Source organism: Fusarium musae, chromosome 2 (genome assembly GCF_019915245.1).
Source record: "Fusarium musae strain F31 chromosome 2, whole genome shotgun sequence".
Lineage (NCBI taxonomy): Eukaryota > Fungi > Ascomycota > Sordariomycetes > Hypocreales > Nectriaceae > Fusarium > Fusarium musae.
This window is the reverse complement of record NC_058388.1, coordinates 4,859,001-4,878,250: the sequence shown is the minus strand read 5'-3', so window position 1 is coordinate 4,878,250 and position 19,250 is coordinate 4,859,001. Positions and strand designations below refer to the sequence as shown.

The window sequence follows — 19,250 nt, the reverse complement described above, 5'->3', positions numbered from 1 at the left end:
AAAAGAAATTAAACTAGCTTCATATAACAGAGTTGGCATTATCAGGTACTGTTTCTCAACAATCTCCTGACTTCCAGGATATGGATTAGATGGCTTAAATTGGCACTCAGATTTATTACAGCCCTACAGGTATGACCATAGTCGTCAAAGATACTATGCTAGCTACCTGAATACTTGCCATGGCCCAAGTTAGTAAGACCTTGAGTGTCAGATTATAAGTGGTATGCCTGCCTGGCAGTACCAGAGAAAATCATACCCTGCTCTTCTGTGGTCAAGCTTGCCTCCTGACATAACAGGACTGTTACATCACGCCAGCGCGACCAAGCATTCGACATGTTGATCGTACAGACAGGCCAATCACTACCAAACATGATCCGTCTCGGTCCAAATGATTCGAGTAACACTCTGAACCATTTCTCTAGCGCCTTGCAGATGTCATTTGTGGAGAGATCATTAACCGACTCGTCCATCTCTGCAAAGCCGCCGGAGAACTTGACATAAGTATGCTCGTCTTGGCCCAGCTCGTGCATCGCAGCGCGCCAGGTCATGAAAGCGACATCCGAGGCAGAATTCGCATTGCTCATATCAGGCTTGCAGAGGTGGTCTAGTACCAAGACCACCTTCTCATTCTCAGGTACGTTATATCGTGCCAATTTTGCAAACTCAACAAGGTCTTTTATCTGCTGTTGACCTCGTCGGTGCATATCAATACACACGTCGAAAGTAAAGCCACGACGACCAAGGACCTTCGTATTCTCGATGAAGGTATCTTGGAGCATTGTGCCTTCTGGCTTGTCTTGCAATAGATATCGGAAACCCTTCACTTTTGACCACGCCAATCCGGCTGCTTCTTCTACCTTGAGGAGGTACAGTTTCATAGAATTTGCGGTACCGGGAAGCGGCGCCCAAAGCACGAAACCAAGGCATAGGCCTTTATCCTCGGTAGTATGTCCTTCACCAGGGCGCGGCTGTCCTAGGGCGATACGTTTGATCCAAGCTAGTTCATTGAGAGGCTCCATCCAACCTGAGCCATCGAGCTCACCGGATTTTAGGTCATTCTTGCGGTCCGTTTCAACGAAGATAAACCCCGCCAAAAAGGGTTCAGATGTCGTTGCCTCCCGGTATTGGTCGACTGAGTGTTGACCAGCGAGAGGGTGATCGTTTGTGTACCAAGCAAGAGAACTGGTTTCAGAAGCTGGGAACAAATGGATGTGAGAATCGATGACTGGAATGTGGTCGTGAGAATTCATCATGACAGTCAGAGAGCGGCTGAAGATAATGGCAATAAAACTATTGGGAAAGAGGTAATAATGACAATTAGGATGCCTCTATACATAGAGTGGCAAGTATTCAGTGTGCTGTGTCGAATACAAGGTTTCATTGATCATCTACCTGCCGCATAACTACCATGCCATATATGTTAGTTAGCAGTGCACCAGAGGGATAATGGCTAGCGTTGGCTCGTATGACATGAACTACAGTGACCCGCCCGCCCACCAACAGCCACCCGGCTCATTTTCCCGTTGCATATTTAATAGCCCAGAAATATCCGCCCTGATCCTACTGGTTGATTGCGAGTAAGCTAAAAACAAAGCCATGAAGTTTGATTCACGAAGCAGCAAGCTATCTCACTGCACTATATTATGCGACACATAGAAATTGGCGAATTGCGGTCAAATTGATAGACTACATGTGTTGAATTTAGACTCATGCTAAGTTTGTAGATTCTAGAAAGAAAATGTTAAATGTTGCTTCTCTGTCTAAGAGAACATGTCTAGGATGCTTAATTCCCAGCACTATATGCAATCTTAATCGTCCAGATGTACTTGTCTCCGTTGATAACATCGTCAGGCAATTCCACCGAAAACGATCCATTGTTTGTGGAGACCTTAAGCACTGTTCCATCAGCACTACCACCCACAGCAGTCACCACATCGCCCTCGACCCAAGGCACAGGCTCTTGGATGACAAGTGGAGAAGATGGTTGACCAACATGGTGGATGTAAAATGCATCTGGCTTCGTGGCAAAACGGAGTGCCCCAGACGTTTGAGCAGTTGGCCAGTATCGGGTGCCGAAAAGACCTTCACCGTGGCTCTTGATCCATTCTCCAGCATCCAAGAGATTAAGCTGTTGCTGCTTCGGAATGGTGCCATCAGGCTTGGGACCCATGTTCAGTAGAAGGTTTCCGTTGTTGACAACATTGTCCACCAAGGTTTTGACGATCTCCTCGCCCGAGAGGTATTCATCGTCCGTTGTCATGAAGTTGTATCCAAATGAGAAAGGATCAAGACCTCGGTTGCTCTCGAATTTGCTAGCCTTGAAGGAGATACCAGCATACCTCGAACAATGTTAGCGTGATTGATGAGACTAAGTGGACCAGTGATGATGAACTTACTCTGGGGTACTAAAATCTCCAGACGGGCCGCATCGATCATTGAAAGTGACTTGCCTACCCTTATCACGAGCCCAGTTGAGCCAAGGCGCAAGGACATCTACAGCCTTGTTGGGACCTCCGATATCGCACCAAAGGATCTCGGTCTCATAGTTGTAGAACAGGGCCTCGATCTGTGGATTCTGAATGTTGTTGAGAAAGTCATCGACTTCCACGAAGCCAGTGTATTCGATGCTCTTCTTGGTATAGGGATTGGTTGGTGGCCGCCCAAAGTAATTACCCTTGTAATGCTGGTCCCAGCCATACTTGACATAAGCTGGGTTAAACCATTCCGGCATGCTGAAGTAGGTGCCTAGAATGCATTAGCCTTGCCAACAGGAGCCCATGTATTTTACGTACCCCGGCGAATCTTGGGATGGTTGGCCTTCGCAGCGTCCAGAAGCTCTTTGATGAAGTCCCGCTTTGGGCCGTAGTGAACAGTTGAGCGCTTGCTGACTGACTCTGGGAAATCGAATAGCGCCCATCCATCGTGATGTTCTGGATATAAAGTTATCACCGTGCATATTGATCCACATGAAATCACTCACTTGTAACCGGTACGACGTACTGCGCTCCCGCGTCAGCAACCAAATTCATCCATTCGTCAGCATCAAACTTGGCGGCGGTGAAGTTAGACACGAAATCGTCGTAGTTGAAGTTCTCGCCGTATGTGTCCTTATGGTACTGATAGGTTTCGGAAGGAAAATCTGGCTGAGTCATGCGGAAGCCATACCTAGATTATCATACTGAATCAGCCGAAAGTAGCGACAATCCATAGAACCTCACATACCACTCAGCATAATCCTGTTTTGGTCCTGGCTTGTTTCCAAAGGCCGGGACGGAATAAAGTCCCCAATGGATGAAGATACCGTATTTGATCTCGTTGAACCAATCCGGGTTCCAGTGATGACCTAGGCTACTTTCCGAAGCATCATAGTCACCAATTCCACACTGGCCAGAGAAGTCCTTGCTCGACTTCTTGGTATCGTCTTTGGAGCCCCAGGTCACAACCGCCTTCGCATCACATTGCGTTCCGGCTTTTACACCCGCTTTGTTCTTGACGCCAACTTGAACAACAGCGCTTTGTTTCGGTCCCAGGCGAAGCAAGGTGCCGGGAGTGGTGGTCTCCAGCGAAGAGGACTCAACGCTGACGTCCAGTCCGTCTGCCCAGGTCAAGGGATTATTCTCATCAGAGTTGGTGACGAAAAACTCCACGACCTGTTCATAGTCACTGCCTTCAAGCCACTTGGAAGTAAGAACTGGATTCCCAATTTCTAGAGAAGCTGGGCTTGTGGCTGGAATTTTGTTAGCCAACATATATTTCGAGATGTTGACAGTTCACAAAGTCATTACCTCTTTTGTTGTGCTTTAGAGAAAGCGCTCCTACAGAGGCTGTTCCTAAGCAAAGGACAGTGCCGAGGTGAGAAAGAAGATATATATGCATCGTTGATATGATGACAAGGATAAATTATCGGAGCTGATGATTGTCTGATAAGCTCCGATGTGCCAGAGCTATTTATATGCAGTGTTGAAGGGTGCATATGGCTTTCATGTTTGCTGAGGCAGCGTAGTAGGTCAAGTAGATCTATACGATATCGCGCAGTCGAATGAGAGGAAGATGTAGATCTTTTTCTACGCCTCAACCAATCGGATTTTTCAGAAATCGCAAAGTAGTATCTGCAGATGCTATATAAATCCTACCTTCGTATTTGTCTTGAGATGTGCATTGACCCCAGATTTGGGTGACCCCTGTATGGAGACTATCCTTCCCCGCATTGTCTATAGAACTGCGATTTGTGCGGTTGATGCCGCACAGGAAGATCTACAGACGCCGTACTATTCTTGTCAATTTAACTATGACCATTTTGACCATGCTGCGCCGTGTGACGCTGGGATATTCTGGCGCACGTATTAGAAAAAAACCAAGAGTGGGACATTCTCCTCCCCTGATATGAGAAAAGTACGTAACCTGGTTTCGAACGCGTAGGGAGATTTTAGGAAATCCAGAGGAAAACCACATAGTGAAATAAATTTCAAGCCAAAGCCGGATCCTGGCTTAAACATGGCGGTCTCTCTCTGCCTGGTGTTCTATAGTATTACCTACTTGTCTTCCACTGATCTTGGGCATTGTGATGCAATAATTGAGTTATCATACAAAATGATATTTTACTACCAATTGACATAGTAAGAGTGGCTTAAATGTCTGCACAAGGTAAACAACAGCCAGCAAAGGCAATTATTCGCTGACATAAGACTTGCATGAATTCAGTTGTGGCTGGCATTGTCACCAATAAGCGACTGCCAGCAGTTGAAAACTCAAGGTATCGTCTGACATGCATAGAGCCCAACATGGTGTGAGCATTTTCCCGCAAATCCATTCCCCTCACGCTCAATTTCCTGTCTTCACCTACAAAATGAGGCTCATTGAAGCGAGAAAATTTGTTGAGACACAACGCATTTCTTTTGTGGAGTTTTACGGCGACAGACCGAAATATGCCATTCTTTCACATACCTGGGAAAACCAGCAAGAGGTCACTTACCAAGAGTGTAACCAAGAATCGTCCAGGGTGAAAACAGGATACGATAAGATACGCATGACCTGTGAACTAGCACTCAGCGATGGATTCGACTACGTATGGATTGACACATGCTGCATCGACAAATCCAGCAGTGCCGAACTGACTGAAGCCATCAACTCAATGTTTGTTTGGTATCAGAAGGCAAGCATCTGTTACGTATACCTCGCAGACAAGTTCGACGGATCATCGCTGGGTGAATGCCGATGGTTTAGTCGCGGCTGGACGTTGCAGGAGCTGATAGCGCCAGAAGTCATTGCCTTTTTCGACGATTCATGGAATTGTATTGGTACCAAGAACAGCCTCATGGACCAACTTACAGCCATCACACGAATCGACCCCGATATACTTGGTCACAACGTTCCAGTTTCATCCGCGTGCATCGCAAAACGTCTCTCCTGGGCTGCGGGTCGACAGACGACTCGGGAGGAGGATATCGCATACTGCTTGCTTGGGATATGCAACATTCATATGCCGATGCTCTACGGAGAAGGCAAGGCTGCATTTCGACGCCTCCAAGAGGAAATTATCAGATCGACTTGTGACTTGAGCATTTTAGCCTGGACGCCACCACAATCATCGGAGGTGCCGAAAGAAGAATACTGCGGCTTTCTGGCGGAGTCAGTGAACGACTTTTCTGCTTGCTCTAAAATGTACTCCGTGACTGATTCCCTCGTCGAGGAGGGCGATATCAGCGTTTCAAATAAGGGCCTCATATTAATGGCCCTAATGTTCGCTCAGTACTACCCAGATAAGGGTTACAGATACGGGCTGCAGCTATATTGCATGGCTCATGGTTATGAAGGAGACTTTTGCACAATACCCATGCGTAAGGTGGGACCCAACACTTTTGTGAGAGCCCATAGTCACATTTCAAGTGGCAGATTTAATCTGGAGAGTTGTTTTGGGGCCGAAGCTCTATTCTGCAGAGTCACACTTCTCACCACGATGCCTAGTCTGGCCGTACGATCGCCATCATCTGTGGCTAGCGGATCGAACCTTGTTTCATACAGTCGCTTCACGTTGGTGTCAGTAGAGCTGCCACCGGAAATATCGCCCAAATACTGGAATGAGGCACCTGCCAAATGCTGGGATGTGGAAGACGTTGCGTTCTTCGGAACCCATGGCTCATATGAAAACTGGGGCTCGTGTCTGCTCGAGACAGATACCCTATTTATCTTCTTTTGGCATAAGAAGGATAGTGAATAGGACTTCGAAGCGAGTCTTCTAGACTTGTCAAGACCAGAGGTCTACGGGCTATGGAAGGACCTATCTCTCTTTGCAGAGCAACCACGCTGCCATCCAAACGCAGCTCAGTATATGCTGAAAAGGGTTGAAGGTAAGATGCAGTCTTCTGTCAAGACTTGGTTCAAGGGTAGGGAAATCAAACTGTCATTCAAAGTCTGGCGCGCCGAGAGTGAAAGTCTGTGCAGCGGTCCGCGATGCAGGGTTGTTTTCAGCACGACGAGCCGTTAGAGACAGCTCTTCTGGGTCAGGCGGAGTGAACCTTTTATCAGGCGGAGAGATGCAAGTGTTGGAATTGCGTGAGTCGTGGGTAGATTCATTGGAAGGGAAATGAAATGATGGCCATCGATCTAATGTTCAATCGTTAGCAGCACGGCTGTTTCGACGCAAATGGTGGGTGACCCCCGTGACTCATACCGGTGTCACCATCACCTACGTCAGAAGCCTAAAGCTTAACTTTAGGGGTTGTGTAGCAAGAAAAGCTTGTTTGTGCCCCTTAGAAAAACTAAATTGAAAAGCACTCCGGGCCCGCTTAAAGAGGTTCTATGCACTAAGCTCTATAATCGAACACATCTTTTCTATGAATCAAAGACCCTTCGCGCCCACGTACCGCTACGATATAACGTCCAACCACCAACCCACTAATCACTGCACGAGAACAAAACGGTGTCGATCGCCAATGTACAGTCATGGACCTCCTCGACGAGCTTGAAGCCATGGCTCAGGCCGCATCAGCATTTCAAGAGGATGAGAATATCCCTGAGTCAACTATCGCGCGGTGGCAAAAGCTATTTGGTTACTTATCCGCGACGGCCGAGAGGAAGATCAGAGAGCACCGAAACTACCCTCTGCGCTTCCCAGTTTCAGATGATCACTGGTCCGTCGTGCGAGCTCGGATGGAGGCCGATGGACACGACCGAGAATCCTATGAACACTTGTGCAGTGGTAGCGCACGTGATCGCAATCAACGCCAGGAGATGTCTATGAAGGAGAAGCGAAAACTTCGAACCGCTATCTTCTTGATCAAGCTCGAAGGCCCCTTGAACAGCGTCCAAGCTGTGATTCAAGCTGCGGGCCTGTGGTGCGCATCCTCAACAGAAGTTCTTGCTGCCACCAACCTGTCTGGACAGCCGTGTTCTTTCTTCAAGATCAATGGGATGGATAAGTTAGCCATCGAAGCATGGCTGAAGGAAAATCCCCACCCAGGTTTTGAACCAACCATTATCAAGGATCCCTATGCACCAAAGGATCTCTCGCCCATTTCTGTGTACCCAACGTTGGGTATTGATACAACACTACCCCAGTTTCGACCAGGACTTGCTGCAACACCACGCCCTTCACAGAACGAATACCCAGTCTGGTACTTCTTTTACGGGACGCTTACGGATGCATCCTTTCTATCGAAACTCTTTGGCCCCGAGTTCCAAGCGGAATACCATGTAGCCACTGTTCGAGGTGGAACCTTGACGACCTGGGGAAGATACTACGCCTTAGTGGACGATCCAAGTCACACCAACTTGGTCCTTGGAAAAGCACTTCTCGTTGAGACTCGAGAACAAGAGGAACGCTTGCGGGCATACGAGACCAATGCTTATGAAGTGGTTCGATGCAGCATCGAGATGGGTTCAGATATGCGTGTAGATGGCTTGACTTTTCGCTTTATCACCGATATCATGGATTAACCGAACGACGATGACTACGCATTTTAGACTATTATTATAAGATATTAATCAAAACTTAGACCAGTAGCACATATTCTGCATCAGAGATCAAACTATACTGGCATCAAAATGTTCGTTCATTGCACACTGTACTATTATCGAAGAGCTCTGCGCTTACGTGTGAATGGAGTCTTACAGCTACCGGAGCCTAATCTGGGGCCGCCACCCAGCAAAATTTGATCAGACCCAATTCTTTGCCACGTCCGGCTTAGTCAAGCAAGGTAAAAGAACCAGCAGAGCGTTCAGAATCTGCCTTGGCAATGAACACAAGAAGGAACTGATCCCTTGGAACCTTCGCCAGAGGCGGGTACTTATCGTCACGCCTAGGTCGAGTGAGCCGACCTGTCCACACCCAGTTATTTCCCGTCCAGTTAACAGGTGACGTTGGCTGACCATTAGCAAAGACGTCTAAGCTGATCGAGGGGCCATTTGAGCCTGGTAAATAGCAAGTTCCCGTCACCTTGACTACCCGAACATCTAAGTCAGGTGAGTCCTCGTTGACAGATGTAATCGATGCTATGTCGATAGTTGGTTTTGGCCTAGCGGGAGATGCAAGACTTGGGCGAGTAATGGGAATTTCATCTGAAGGCAGTGAAGGAGCCAAAGGGGGAATCTCCCGACGTTTGGTGGCTCTCTCGTAGGCATAGGCATAGCTCAGTAAGTTAGAATCGTCATAAGCTCTACCACTGAACGACAGTCCAACGGGCATCTTCTCCTCGGCAAGAGTCCCCATAGGCACAGTTATACATGGAACCCCAAGATGCTTCAGCGACCGGCCACCATTTGCATACTTGACTCCATCACGTAGTGCAGACATCATCGATTCGTAGCTTTCATCCGAATCAGCGAGCGCGACATCTCCATTGGTCGGGAACACTACGGCATCGTAGTTATTCTCAACCATCCAATCCTCCAAATCCTTCTTCCGCATCGCCTCCAAGGCTTGGAGCGCCTCCCGACAGCCGGGCAGGTCAGCGAGGCTCTTATCTCCCCATCTCTTGACTGCAGCGACCATGTCCTCGTAGCGAACCTGATTCTGGGACTCGGTGTGCTGAGAGGGATCATCCATAGGGGCAATATGAGGGTGAATCTTGTCAAGCTCAACTCCAGATATGAAGCTTGGTATATCCTTATCGCCGTTGCCGCGGAGGAAGCTGTTCCAACTCAAGGCGATCATCTCACACCGCTCGAGCCCTGGCCATTCCTCTGGTAGATTGGTAACATTCATGCTCTGGCCCGGAGAGTCCTGTCTCGTATAGTTCTCGAAAAGCGGAAAATCAGTCTCAATGATGGTGGCGCCTAGCTTCTCGATGTCTGCTCGCGCCCTCTCCCATAGGGCCCGGACGCCCACGGAGCATGCGTTTTCCGGCTTGGCTCCCTCAACTCCGATGAAACATCGAGGGACAGCCAGTCGCTTGTTTCGAAGGGCGCCTGGGTCGGCTAAGGTGAGATAGTCAACCGGTCGTATCTCGCTGGCCTTTGGGAGTGATACGTATGGTTGTGAACGCCAAAAGTCAGCGTCGCTGGCAGCGCCATCGTCCGCAACAACAGCATTGAGAACATGAAACAGATCATCCATAGTCCTTGTGTGAGGAACAACCTGGTCACAAGTTGGGTACAAAGGCCATAGCCCTCGGGGAGGAATAACACTACGGGACGGTGCATAGCCAACCAGTGCATTATTGGATGCTGGAGAGCGACCTGAAGTGACCGCTTCTCCAGCAAAGCCAAATGCAGCCAGACTCGCGGTGGTAGACACACCACAGCCATACGAGGAACCAGATGCATAAGCAGTGGGCATATACTTCTGATTATATGGACTCTCCGACCGTCCGTACAATCCACGTTGACAGCCACCGTCAGCCATCGGGGGCATGTTGGTCTTTCCAAGCACCACAGCACCTGCTTTGCGAAGTAGCTCGACAATGGCAGCGTCTGAGGTAGCTTCGAGCTTCTCAAAGGCAGGTGATGCAGCTGCCACAGTCATGCCTTTGACCTTGTAGCTGTCTTTGACAGTAAAGGGGATACCCTCTAAGGGGCGTGGCGGGTTTCCAGATGCACGGTACTCATCTGAAGCCTGTGCTTCAGCGAAGACATCTGGGTTGATGAGAGTGATTGAGTTGAGACAAGGACCGCGGCAGTCATATTTGCCGATGCGATGCAAGTAAAGAGCGACAAGTTCAACACTTGTGATGGCACGGTTGTCAAGCAACTGTTTGAGGTCGCTGATAGAGGCCTCTAGTAAGTTGAGAGTGGTTTTGCTGGTCATTTTGGATGAAGGAGATGATCAAGAAGGACGAGGTACACGAAGGGTGCTGAAGAGTGAAGAGCCAAGAAACCTTAATGATTGCGAGGAATGGCATCTCTTATATGCATGCGTCGAGCTGTAGTCCGCCAACATGATGCCACTCTATTTCAAACAAACATACATTCACTCTCCGAGAATGAGTTAAGGGTGCTTCAGGCATCATGTTCGGAAAATGCTGGCCGATCAAGAAAGTGATTGGCTCCGAGCTTCAGCTTCGGAGCCGCTAAGCTCTTGAAGGAAGGTCGTCGTGGTCTTGGAGCGCCACGACTGCGGGGAATGTCCCAACCCTTCAGTTGATAAAGGGCTTTTTCCGAAGTTGAAAGTCGAAGACACCTTTCCTGTTCGGAACGAATATCAGTTACGCAGGAACTGAAACGTCTCTCACTGGCGAGTCACGATGACAAGGCTGGCGAAACCCGCATGCTGTTGGACATGCAAAATTAGGCACGTCAAATGTGATGGGGCACCAACAGCCTGCATCCAATGCTCGAGTAGGGAGGTTCAGTGCCATGGGTATGGACCAATACCATCGTGGATGGACGGAGGTCCAAACGAAAAGCAGGAGAAACAGCGCATCAAACTGGCTGTGAAGAAGAATTTTAGACAGCAGAAAAGGCTTCAGGGGCGTCGACTAAGAGGCATCAATCAAGACACAAGGCAAGGGGAGAGCCTACCAAGCGTTGCTGAAGACGAAATTCAAGTCACCAATGTTTCTCTGAGTAAGTGTGATCGTCGTTGGAGAGTATCCTTACTTTGCTAATCAGCAGATGCCAATTCACGAGCGACGCCATCACCAATTTTGACTCCTCGATCCTTGCAGACCCGGGTCCTCTCAGGACAGTCATTTGCCGAGCCCCTTCACTACGATGAAGCCAGTCTTCTGATGCACTATCTAGACCACGTATTTCCATACCAGTACCCATTTTTTGACAAAGCAAAATTGTCTCGAGGCTGGCTGCTATGGCTCCTGAGCAAAAATGGACCTCTCTATCGTGCATCAATGGGTCTCGCAGCGTTGCATCAGCGATCATCGCTAGGCGAGACAAACAACCACCATATCGAACTAGAGTTCCATACCAAAGCGGTCAGACAGCTTCAGGATTTTGTGTCGTCCATTGATGTCAATGAGCTTCGGCCTGAAAACGAGACTCTGGTGGAGATTATCACTTGCGGCATCGCTCTGATTAGCTTTGAGGTAAAAAGGCGTCAATTGGACTAGAACGCGTGCTGAGAGATGACAGGTCCTTCGAGGAAGTGCAACAAACTGGCAGCCGCATCTAACCGCCATGTCCTCAATCGCCGTCATGATGCATAATCAGCCCCCGCTTCTGCAATCAGTAAATCAGCGCCCGACTCCTCTGTTCGAAGGCAAGGCTACTGCAGCTATGGCATTTCATCTCCCCGTCCTACTCTGGATGGATTTATTAGCCTGTATAGCCACGCGGGGGACACCAAAGCTTCCATATGATGAATGGCTGGGACCCAACTGCACATTTCAGCTTGCGCATATAATGGGCTGTCACAACTCTGTGATGAAGTTCATAGGGGATCTCGCAGTGTTGAGTCAGTGGAAATCTGACTGTCTCGAGAAGGGCAGTTTTGATCTGGAGGCTTTTAGAACAAAAAGACAACGGATCGACGATGAACTGGAGGCCGTTGTGGATACGACTCCGATGGCCTCAAGGGAAATCCAAGGAGCATCATCTAAGATGATGCAAAACCAGGCATTGGGTCGCCCGAGATCTGAGCAGCGGCCTGATCAGCATTCTGTTACTCGCATATTCGCCGCCGCGGCGTTGGCTCAGCTCGCTGCTTTAACCGCTGAAGTAACAACTGATATCTCGTTGACTACGGTGAGAAGAAGCGTAAGCCGAGTGATTCTAGAGATCAAGATGGCACCCCAAATGGTGTCTCCTCGGCAGCTGAGCTGGCCCATCTGCGTTGCTGGCTGCTTAGCAGATCGAGACCAACAGCCATTCTTTGAAGCACTACTAAGCAGTGTATTGTCTGAAGGAACTGGCATGATAGGAAACTGTGGCACTGTTTGGGGTATTTTGCGGGCTTGTTGGAGGAACAAAGCAGAGCAGCCGGATCAACAGTGGGACTGTAGTAGCACTATGAAGAAGCTGGGCGTCTATGCCCTTCTTATATGAAAGCAGCAGTATATGAGTATCCCCCAACCTTCAGGCGTACAGTGCTCTTTAGCAAAGTCTAGGCTTGTTTTGCTATACGTTTGTCTTAAGCCCTACACCCCATGTCTTCGACTGTACGCTCAATCCGACAACTCACTCCTTGATTGCTTACTCCGAACGCCCCACGTCTTTGTCCGGCATCTCTATACTCTAACATAGCAGTCATGCATTACATAACCTACAGAATAGACTCAATCGTTATGCTGCTTATCTTATACTACTGAGATACTTATAAAATTTGGTTCAGACTTGCTCTTGGTTTAGATCTGAAAGATTTTATAGTTTATTAGTTTCTTATAATATCTTAACTATATTAAAGCTATTTAAAGTAGAAAACGTAGCTGTACTTAATGCTTCTTTAAACTAAAAGGGTAACCTTTAATAATAGGCTGTAGCTCTAAAGAGGACTCTAATTAGATATATTATCTATATTCTATTATTCTCTTCTTCTTAAATAGAAAAGTTATTAAGATATAAATAAAAAGACTAAAATAGTTTATATCTTCTCTCTAGAATACAGATCAGGTAGACAAGTCTATAATATTTAAGCTCCGGGATATTAGCTAATAAGAGAGGAAGTATAGAAATGAATAAAAAGCTTAAATTCTATTTATATCATTATGTGATAAATGGTCGGCCTCCAGGACTGATTACTTAAAGTGGGGCGCGATAGACTCAATCAGAGGCTGACACGCTATGTACGGTCAGCCCCCTACATCATCTCCCTTGCCTTACTGTCTCACATCTGCAAGCCGGAAAGTCCTATTTTCCCGCGGCTAATATATTGTGCTGTAATATTGGTTACGTCATTTCGCCAGCCATTTACGTAGAAGATCCTTAATCAACTGGCCAGTGTTGTCATCTACATGGAGAGCGTCATGTTTTAGACCAAGGCTGGCAGCTTGGCTGGATTTCAACTATATATATCATGGCATGAACCAGTTGATTTCTTTTTTTTCCCCCTTGAACAATTCTTATGGAAGCTGAATATTCAATCCTCGTCATCATCTTCTTATCTGATACCATCCAGGCCAGAAGCGAACATGTCTATATCACAGGCATGGCAATCAGAAACGTTCGGAGGCTTGAGCTCTCACCAACTCGAGCTGTTATATGAACCCGTACTTCTCGAAGTCGCCTTGAGAGAAGTTGGAACGTTGCCTACATATCCATCCGAGAGCCAATCGACCAGAAATTACAAAGCGGACATGCTGGATCTTAAAGCATTCCAGTTTTATGTCAACAAGATGGCCCAAATCTGCGACAACGAAAGAGGCGGAGACACAGTTAGCGCCCTTGCAATACTCCGAGGTTCTGTTGGCCCCAATTACGTATTTGGCTTTAACTCGAAGGACACCAGGGATCTCAAAAGAACGCAGAATTTTGTGCAAGCATTGTTAGACCTGGTGGGCAAGAACACAGAAGGTTTGCAAAGTGCTGCGTTAGGGAAGCGAGTGCTTTGGTTCATTCTATCCTTCAACATGTCACGGCTTAAAGAGTACCTGAGACTCCTGGAAAAAGCTGTACAAGAGTGCCTAGAAAACTGCAAAAGAAGGAATGAAGATGAAGGTAAGTTTCATCCCACAGCTTTTTTACGGGCACAAACCGCATACTGAGCTCCTCAAGCTTCCGAGCCATCTCAGAGCCTCTTATCTTTGGCAGACAAATGCAGCTTTAGACTGGATATCTCCGAGTCTAATACAGAAGATAAATGTGGTTATTCCCCTCATGAACCATGTGGCCAATATGGAACTAACTTGCCAACTTAGCAATCAGCGACTGCGAAACATTGATCAAGGCTATCACCAACCTAGAGCAAGCAGGAATCAATCAAATGATCTCACAGAGGGCCAAAGATGGAGAAATGACAAGATCCGAACCGTGGTGCAAACTCCGACACTTTCTTGGCCGCTGGCTTTCTTACCGCAAAGCAGCTCTCGGCATTGTTGCTGTTTCTGAAAGATGGCCCGAGCTATTCCTGGATTTTGAGATTACAATGGTGCCATCTGGTTCACGCATTCCTAACCCAATCTTGCGATCCGACCTCTCGAGCGAGATCATCCTACAGCATATAGTTGCGGAAGATCAAAGCCAGGACTCCCAGCTTCTACAAGCAGCCGACGACCTAAAACAGATGGGAATCGACGACATAATTAATGCTGCCCATATTTCCAGGAGATTTAGACCTCTGTTGCATGCGGAAGTTCTGGTATATGAATACCTCCTGAGCAACGAACAGACAACTATAGAATGCTACTGGAATCGTTGGAATTATATTGGCGGCAGTAAGCCAACTTGTCGTCTATGCCATTACTACTTCGAAGCCCTTGAAGGCGATAAACCAAGTGTTCGCTCGTCTCACAACAACTTGTATAGAAATTGGCGACTTCTTGATTGTCACGAAGAGAGCCTTAGCATAGCTCGGGATGAACTTCTAAGCAGACTTGCGCGGAGGCTAAGGGCAGATGTAGTAGAAACACTGAGAGAGAAGAAAATCAGGCGGAAAATAAGAGACTCGAATACCTATTCGTCTTTTCCAGAGATGTTGCGGGATGACAACAATAGTTCGGTGTCTGTCGATAGTCTTGATGATAGAGTATCATCTCCTTTAGGAGGCGCTCAAAATGAGAGTGAAGCATAATTAAAAAATTCTCTCTTACATACGCGACGAGACACTAAGCCTTGGCGGGCTTTCAAAATTGCTCTGTCTTGAAGCGCAACGAGCTATTTTACACAAAAAAAATTCCTTTATGTCAAACGACCCAAGTTTAGCCTGGATGAAGGTTCTGAAGTAATGGAAGGATGGGCCGTACACATCACAAACCTTGTTGGTATAACAATTCCAGTGTCTTGCAGGTCAATCCATATTTTGGAGGAGGAGAAGGAAGTACGGGTTATAATAGTCTTGATATGATATATTTAGTCTGAGTAAAGTAAGGAAAGAGGAGATATATTATTGCTACTCTAAAGAACCAGATACTGTTTTTCTTAATATATAACCTTTCTTAAATTTCATTTATTATTCTACTAGACTATTTTAAATTTAAAGTACATTTGCTACAGAGGCAATAATAGACCTGATTGAAATCTAAACACTCACCAGCCAGTGTGGAGCTTTACCCCGCATACATAGCCTGATGCTTCTTTATGCCTCAGCCTAGCTCCATTTGCTTCAAGGTCAACGTCGAAGACAATAGAAGAAAGAGTACTTTGCATAATATCTAAGCTTATTATTTTAGGTAATTTGGCCTCGTGCGCCAAGCGGCGACTCATCATGGGCGATCCGCTTAGCGTAGCGTCTGGGCTAATTGCCGTTGTCACCGCAACCCTGCAATCGAGCAAAATACTCTATGAGACCATCCAGAGCTTCCGAAACCACCGAACCGCAGTTTTAGATCTCCTTCGCGAACTCAAAGATCTTGGATCGGTTCTTAAGCCGCTTCAAGATCATGTGCGTACCGGCGAGACCGCGTTCCTACCACTCAAAATTCCTCTCATCCAGTGCCGACAGGCGTGTGTAGATTTCCAAGTCCTGATCGAGCAGAACAGCAGGCGAACTCGAGGGGAGGCAAGAACAAGTTTTAGAGATTGGGCTAAGCTGATGTACATGAATGGCGATATCGTTTCGTTCAAAGAACTCTTGGCAGGTTACAAAGGGACAATAGCTATAGCGCTAGGTGACGCCAACCTGTTAGTTGCTCGGCCTAATAGGAAGGGTTTCGCTAATTTGCTTCCAGGCGCTCGTCCAAGGTTACCCTTGAAGTTCTGAATGATTATAAAAACTTGATTTGCGACACTAAGCTTGATCTGGAGAAGCATCTGAATGACATCGACTCCAAATTGCAAGACATAGTATCTCAAGGAGCCAAGACAGAAGCTGCTGAAGGCCATGCCCATCTACGAAAATTTGAGAAGGAAAAAGAAAGTACAGAACGATGCCTCGAGTACCTGAAACATCTCCTCGAAGAAATCAATGGGATGAGTTTTCAACCCGTTCTTACTGAGCCCTCCTCGAAGACTGCTGTTGTGTCTATCTCAGCTGAAAACATGACACTCGCTGATTCCCTCACTATTTCCACGCTCAAGACATGCAGCTTCAATCTTGCGGACACCATCGACCGCCTCGAATCGCACCGTGGTAATACCGAGGAGAATCTCCGGCTTAAGGACTTAGTACAAGATTTGAATCAGAAAGTCGATCCGGGTGCGAATCGCGAGACGCTCCAAAATGAGTTGGAAAGCACGAAGCAGTGCTTGAGTGTCTGCGATCGGGCATCGGAATGGGCATCGTCTGGAAGGGTGCACGTGGTTGAAGATATCAGCGTCGGGAACGATGGGAAGCAAATTTGCGTGTCTACGCTGGGGGACCTGTTCAACATCAAGGGAGCTAGGGCCGGCCATGGTTCTATTCAATTCTTCGGGTCGGTTTCGGAGGGTAGTCTTAACGAAGTGCTGAGATCTCAGAACCAGCGGCAACATGTACGCAACGAAGGCACGGTAGAAGAGGAATGCGTAGGTGGAGGGTACACGCAATCAACAAGATAGTTCTATTCGCTCCTCTGCTGCCCGCCCACAATCCTATTGTGTTGATCCCGACCAGCCTCTGCTAGAGATTTCCCTGCTCCATGTTTCTCAAAGCGAGATGCTTCAGCGTATGTGGGTGACTGCCGATTTGTAATGACTTGGCGTTGGCTCAACATCTTGGTGAGTTCCTGGACTGAGCTGTCTTCCCAAGAACCGATAACTTGATAGGAGTTGACTCCAGCTCCAACGTCTTTAGCGTCATAGAGGTGGTCTTTGGTAGATACCAAGAGCTGGACGCTGTTATCCCCGACTTTGATCTCTTGCAAGCGATGCGTTGGGCGGCTGCATGATCCGGTCTCGTCCCTAGGCGGTATTTGCGTATCTGGTTCCGCGGGAACTGACATTTTGTGGTGTTGTAATGTTTGATATGACAAATTAGCTTCGGTGAGAATAAACCAAGTGGTATGAGGGAAAAGTTATCACTTACCCCGCTGTGTGAGATTCGGCAAATAACCGTGTACTAAGAACTTGTGGAGCCTCTGTTAACAGCAGCACTAACACAAGTCAGTATCATAATTTGTCTCATTACTGTCTTGAAATATGTCATTACTGCTGTGTTTAATAGTTGCATTTAGCTAATAAGAATGATTCAACTTAGATGCTATTAAAGCATTAGCTCAGTAGGTAACTCCTGGCTTACTACATGCTACTTAATTGTTATTCCTGTCTCTTCTCCCTGGATCTGTTAGTCCGATAGGGTATAGTGGCTGGTATAGTGGGGCGTTTCCAGCCACTAATGCTCATCTCGAAAAGGTAAGCCACTTTCACATTTTTAAAACTAAGATAAATAGAACTCGCTATAAAACTGGACCTGAAGCTGTTAACAACTGCTCGTAGAACCCACCAAATCCAAGCTGCTTATTATGCAAATGGATCTCTAGAATCCAATGCCTCTTATTCCCATCCTTCCCAACCATGTCCATAGAATTGCTATTCCGTTCAGCAATGTAAAGCGAGATCTTGTCTTTAGGAATGCGTTCATGCGGAAAAGACCCAACAAGATGACCCGCAATCGGCGCACCAAACTCAAAGCCCTCCTTCTCAGCAGCCTCCTTGGCAATATTGTAGAGTTCCTCTCCCGTCATGTCTGGGTTCTCGCAGTACTTGGCTTTGACATCTTTCCAGATTGGCTCCAGAGCGTCGCGCAGCTTGATCTTATTCGGGTCATTTCCCAAAACAAAAGTGCGGCCAAAATCAGCCTCCCACTCTTCAAAGACAGGCCCAAGGTCGACGATGAGGATGTCATCTTGTTGAATTATTCGGTCAGGTGGGTTATCTTCGAATGGCCTTAAGGTGTTGGGTCCACTGCGAATCACTCGCTTGTGCCAGTGAGTCCTCACACCGTGACGTTCAGCGCCAAGAGCATGGATTTCGTTGTTCAACTCTTTCTCGCTGATGCCAGGGCGGATGAGAGTTCTTTCGATTTCGTTGAATAGCTCGATAGCCTTTTTCTCGGCATCTCGGAGTGAAGCCGCACGTTGTTCTTCAGCAGACATTCTTTAGCTTTTGACTGTATCTGCAAAGAAAGTTGTAACAAGACGATGGTGGTGATCGGGTTGCGCTGGGCCACTCATAGTGAGGTTATTTATAACCAGTAAAAAGCTGACATAACCGGAAGTGCCGGCGTAATTATTATGCGACAGTGGTGTCACTCGTCGGATTCCTGTTCTAATTGCCGTATTTGGGATAGGACTCTCCGCTGTCGGACTGCCTTATAATGTTTCTGCGCCCTATCGCGTTTACATAAAGTGCAACTTGTCAAACTCGTTTATTAGGGTGCTAATGAGTTCCGGAAAAGGACGGTGACAATGTCGGGCACCTATTAAGATGCAACAACGGAGATCTTCCCGTATTGAATGAGAATCACATTACATTACGAGTAGCTCCGGGAGATTCAGGTTGTATCTGCAATACTAAAACATGCTAATAGCAAGATGTTGAGATACACACTTCGACAGTCGGCTACCAGCAGCAGCAAGAACATGCTTGTCGACGTAAATGTATCTCTGTAAATATCTATATGGGTTGTATAGTATTCTTCAAAACGCTCTATTGTGTGACGTGTATCCATAGTCGTTTACCGTGGAACGAATGCAGAAAGTGGAATTGACCTTTCCATGAGATGTATCGGCCACAGAAGGTACATGATTTGCGTTGGTCTTCGGCCAAATTCCGTGAATGCCGTTCAAAAG

At 47.2% G+C, this 19,250-nt stretch overlaps 7 protein-coding genes across 7 annotated transcripts; 2 read left to right on the top strand and 5 right to left on the bottom strand.

Moving 5' to 3' along the window:
* Positions 1-212: 212 nt before the first annotated feature.
* J7337_003420 (uncharacterized protein) lies at positions 213-1,250 on the bottom strand (the record flags this gene model as incomplete). Its single annotated transcript, XM_044821136.1, has 1 exon — positions 213-1,250. One exon carries the CDS (start codon positions 1,248-1,250, stop codon positions 213-215), a length of 1,038 nt encoding a protein of 345 aa, XP_044685436.1.
* Positions 1,251-1,783: 533 nt separating this feature from the next.
* J7337_003419 (uncharacterized protein) lies at positions 1,784-3,749 on the bottom strand (the record flags this gene model as incomplete). Its single annotated transcript, XM_044821135.1, has 5 exons — positions 1,784-2,339; positions 2,397-2,745; positions 2,793-2,930; positions 2,981-3,165; positions 3,223-3,749. 5 exons carry the CDS (start codon positions 3,747-3,749, stop codon positions 1,784-1,786), a joined length of 1,755 nt encoding a protein of 584 aa, XP_044685435.1.
* A 3,193-nt stretch (positions 3,750-6,942) lies between these two features.
* On the top strand, positions 6,943-7,935 carry J7337_003418 (uncharacterized protein; the record flags this gene model as incomplete). The annotated part of the gene is made up of 1 exon (XM_044821134.1): positions 6,943-7,935. The coding sequence occupies one exon, from the start codon at positions 6,943-6,945 to the stop codon at positions 7,933-7,935; it is 993 nt and encodes a 330-aa protein (XP_044685434.1).
* A 247-nt stretch (positions 7,936-8,182) lies between these two features.
* Positions 8,183-10,243, bottom strand: J7337_003417 (uncharacterized protein; the record flags this gene model as incomplete). The annotated part of the gene is made up of 1 exon (XM_044821133.1): positions 8,183-10,243. One exon carries the CDS (start codon positions 10,241-10,243, stop codon positions 8,183-8,185), a length of 2,061 nt encoding a protein of 686 aa, XP_044685433.1.
* A 5,505-nt stretch (positions 10,244-15,748) lies between these two features.
* J7337_003416 (uncharacterized protein) lies at positions 15,749-17,019 on the top strand (the record flags this gene model as incomplete). Its single annotated transcript, XM_044821132.1, has 2 exons — positions 15,749-16,164; positions 16,212-17,019. 2 exons carry the CDS (start codon positions 15,749-15,751, stop codon positions 17,017-17,019), a joined length of 1,224 nt encoding a protein of 407 aa, XP_044685432.1.
* A 2-nt stretch (positions 17,020-17,021) lies between these two features.
* On the bottom strand, positions 17,022-17,402 carry J7337_003415 (uncharacterized protein; the record flags this gene model as incomplete). Its single annotated transcript, XM_044821131.1, has 1 exon — positions 17,022-17,402. The coding sequence occupies one exon, from the start codon at positions 17,400-17,402 to the stop codon at positions 17,022-17,024; it is 381 nt and encodes a 126-aa protein (XP_044685431.1).
* A 453-nt stretch (positions 17,403-17,855) lies between these two features.
* J7337_003414 (uncharacterized protein) lies at positions 17,856-18,554 on the bottom strand (the record flags this gene model as incomplete). The annotated part of the gene is made up of 1 exon (XM_044821130.1): positions 17,856-18,554. The coding sequence occupies one exon, from the start codon at positions 18,552-18,554 to the stop codon at positions 17,856-17,858; it is 699 nt and encodes a 232-aa protein (XP_044685430.1).
* Positions 18,555-19,250: the final 696 nt, after the last annotated feature.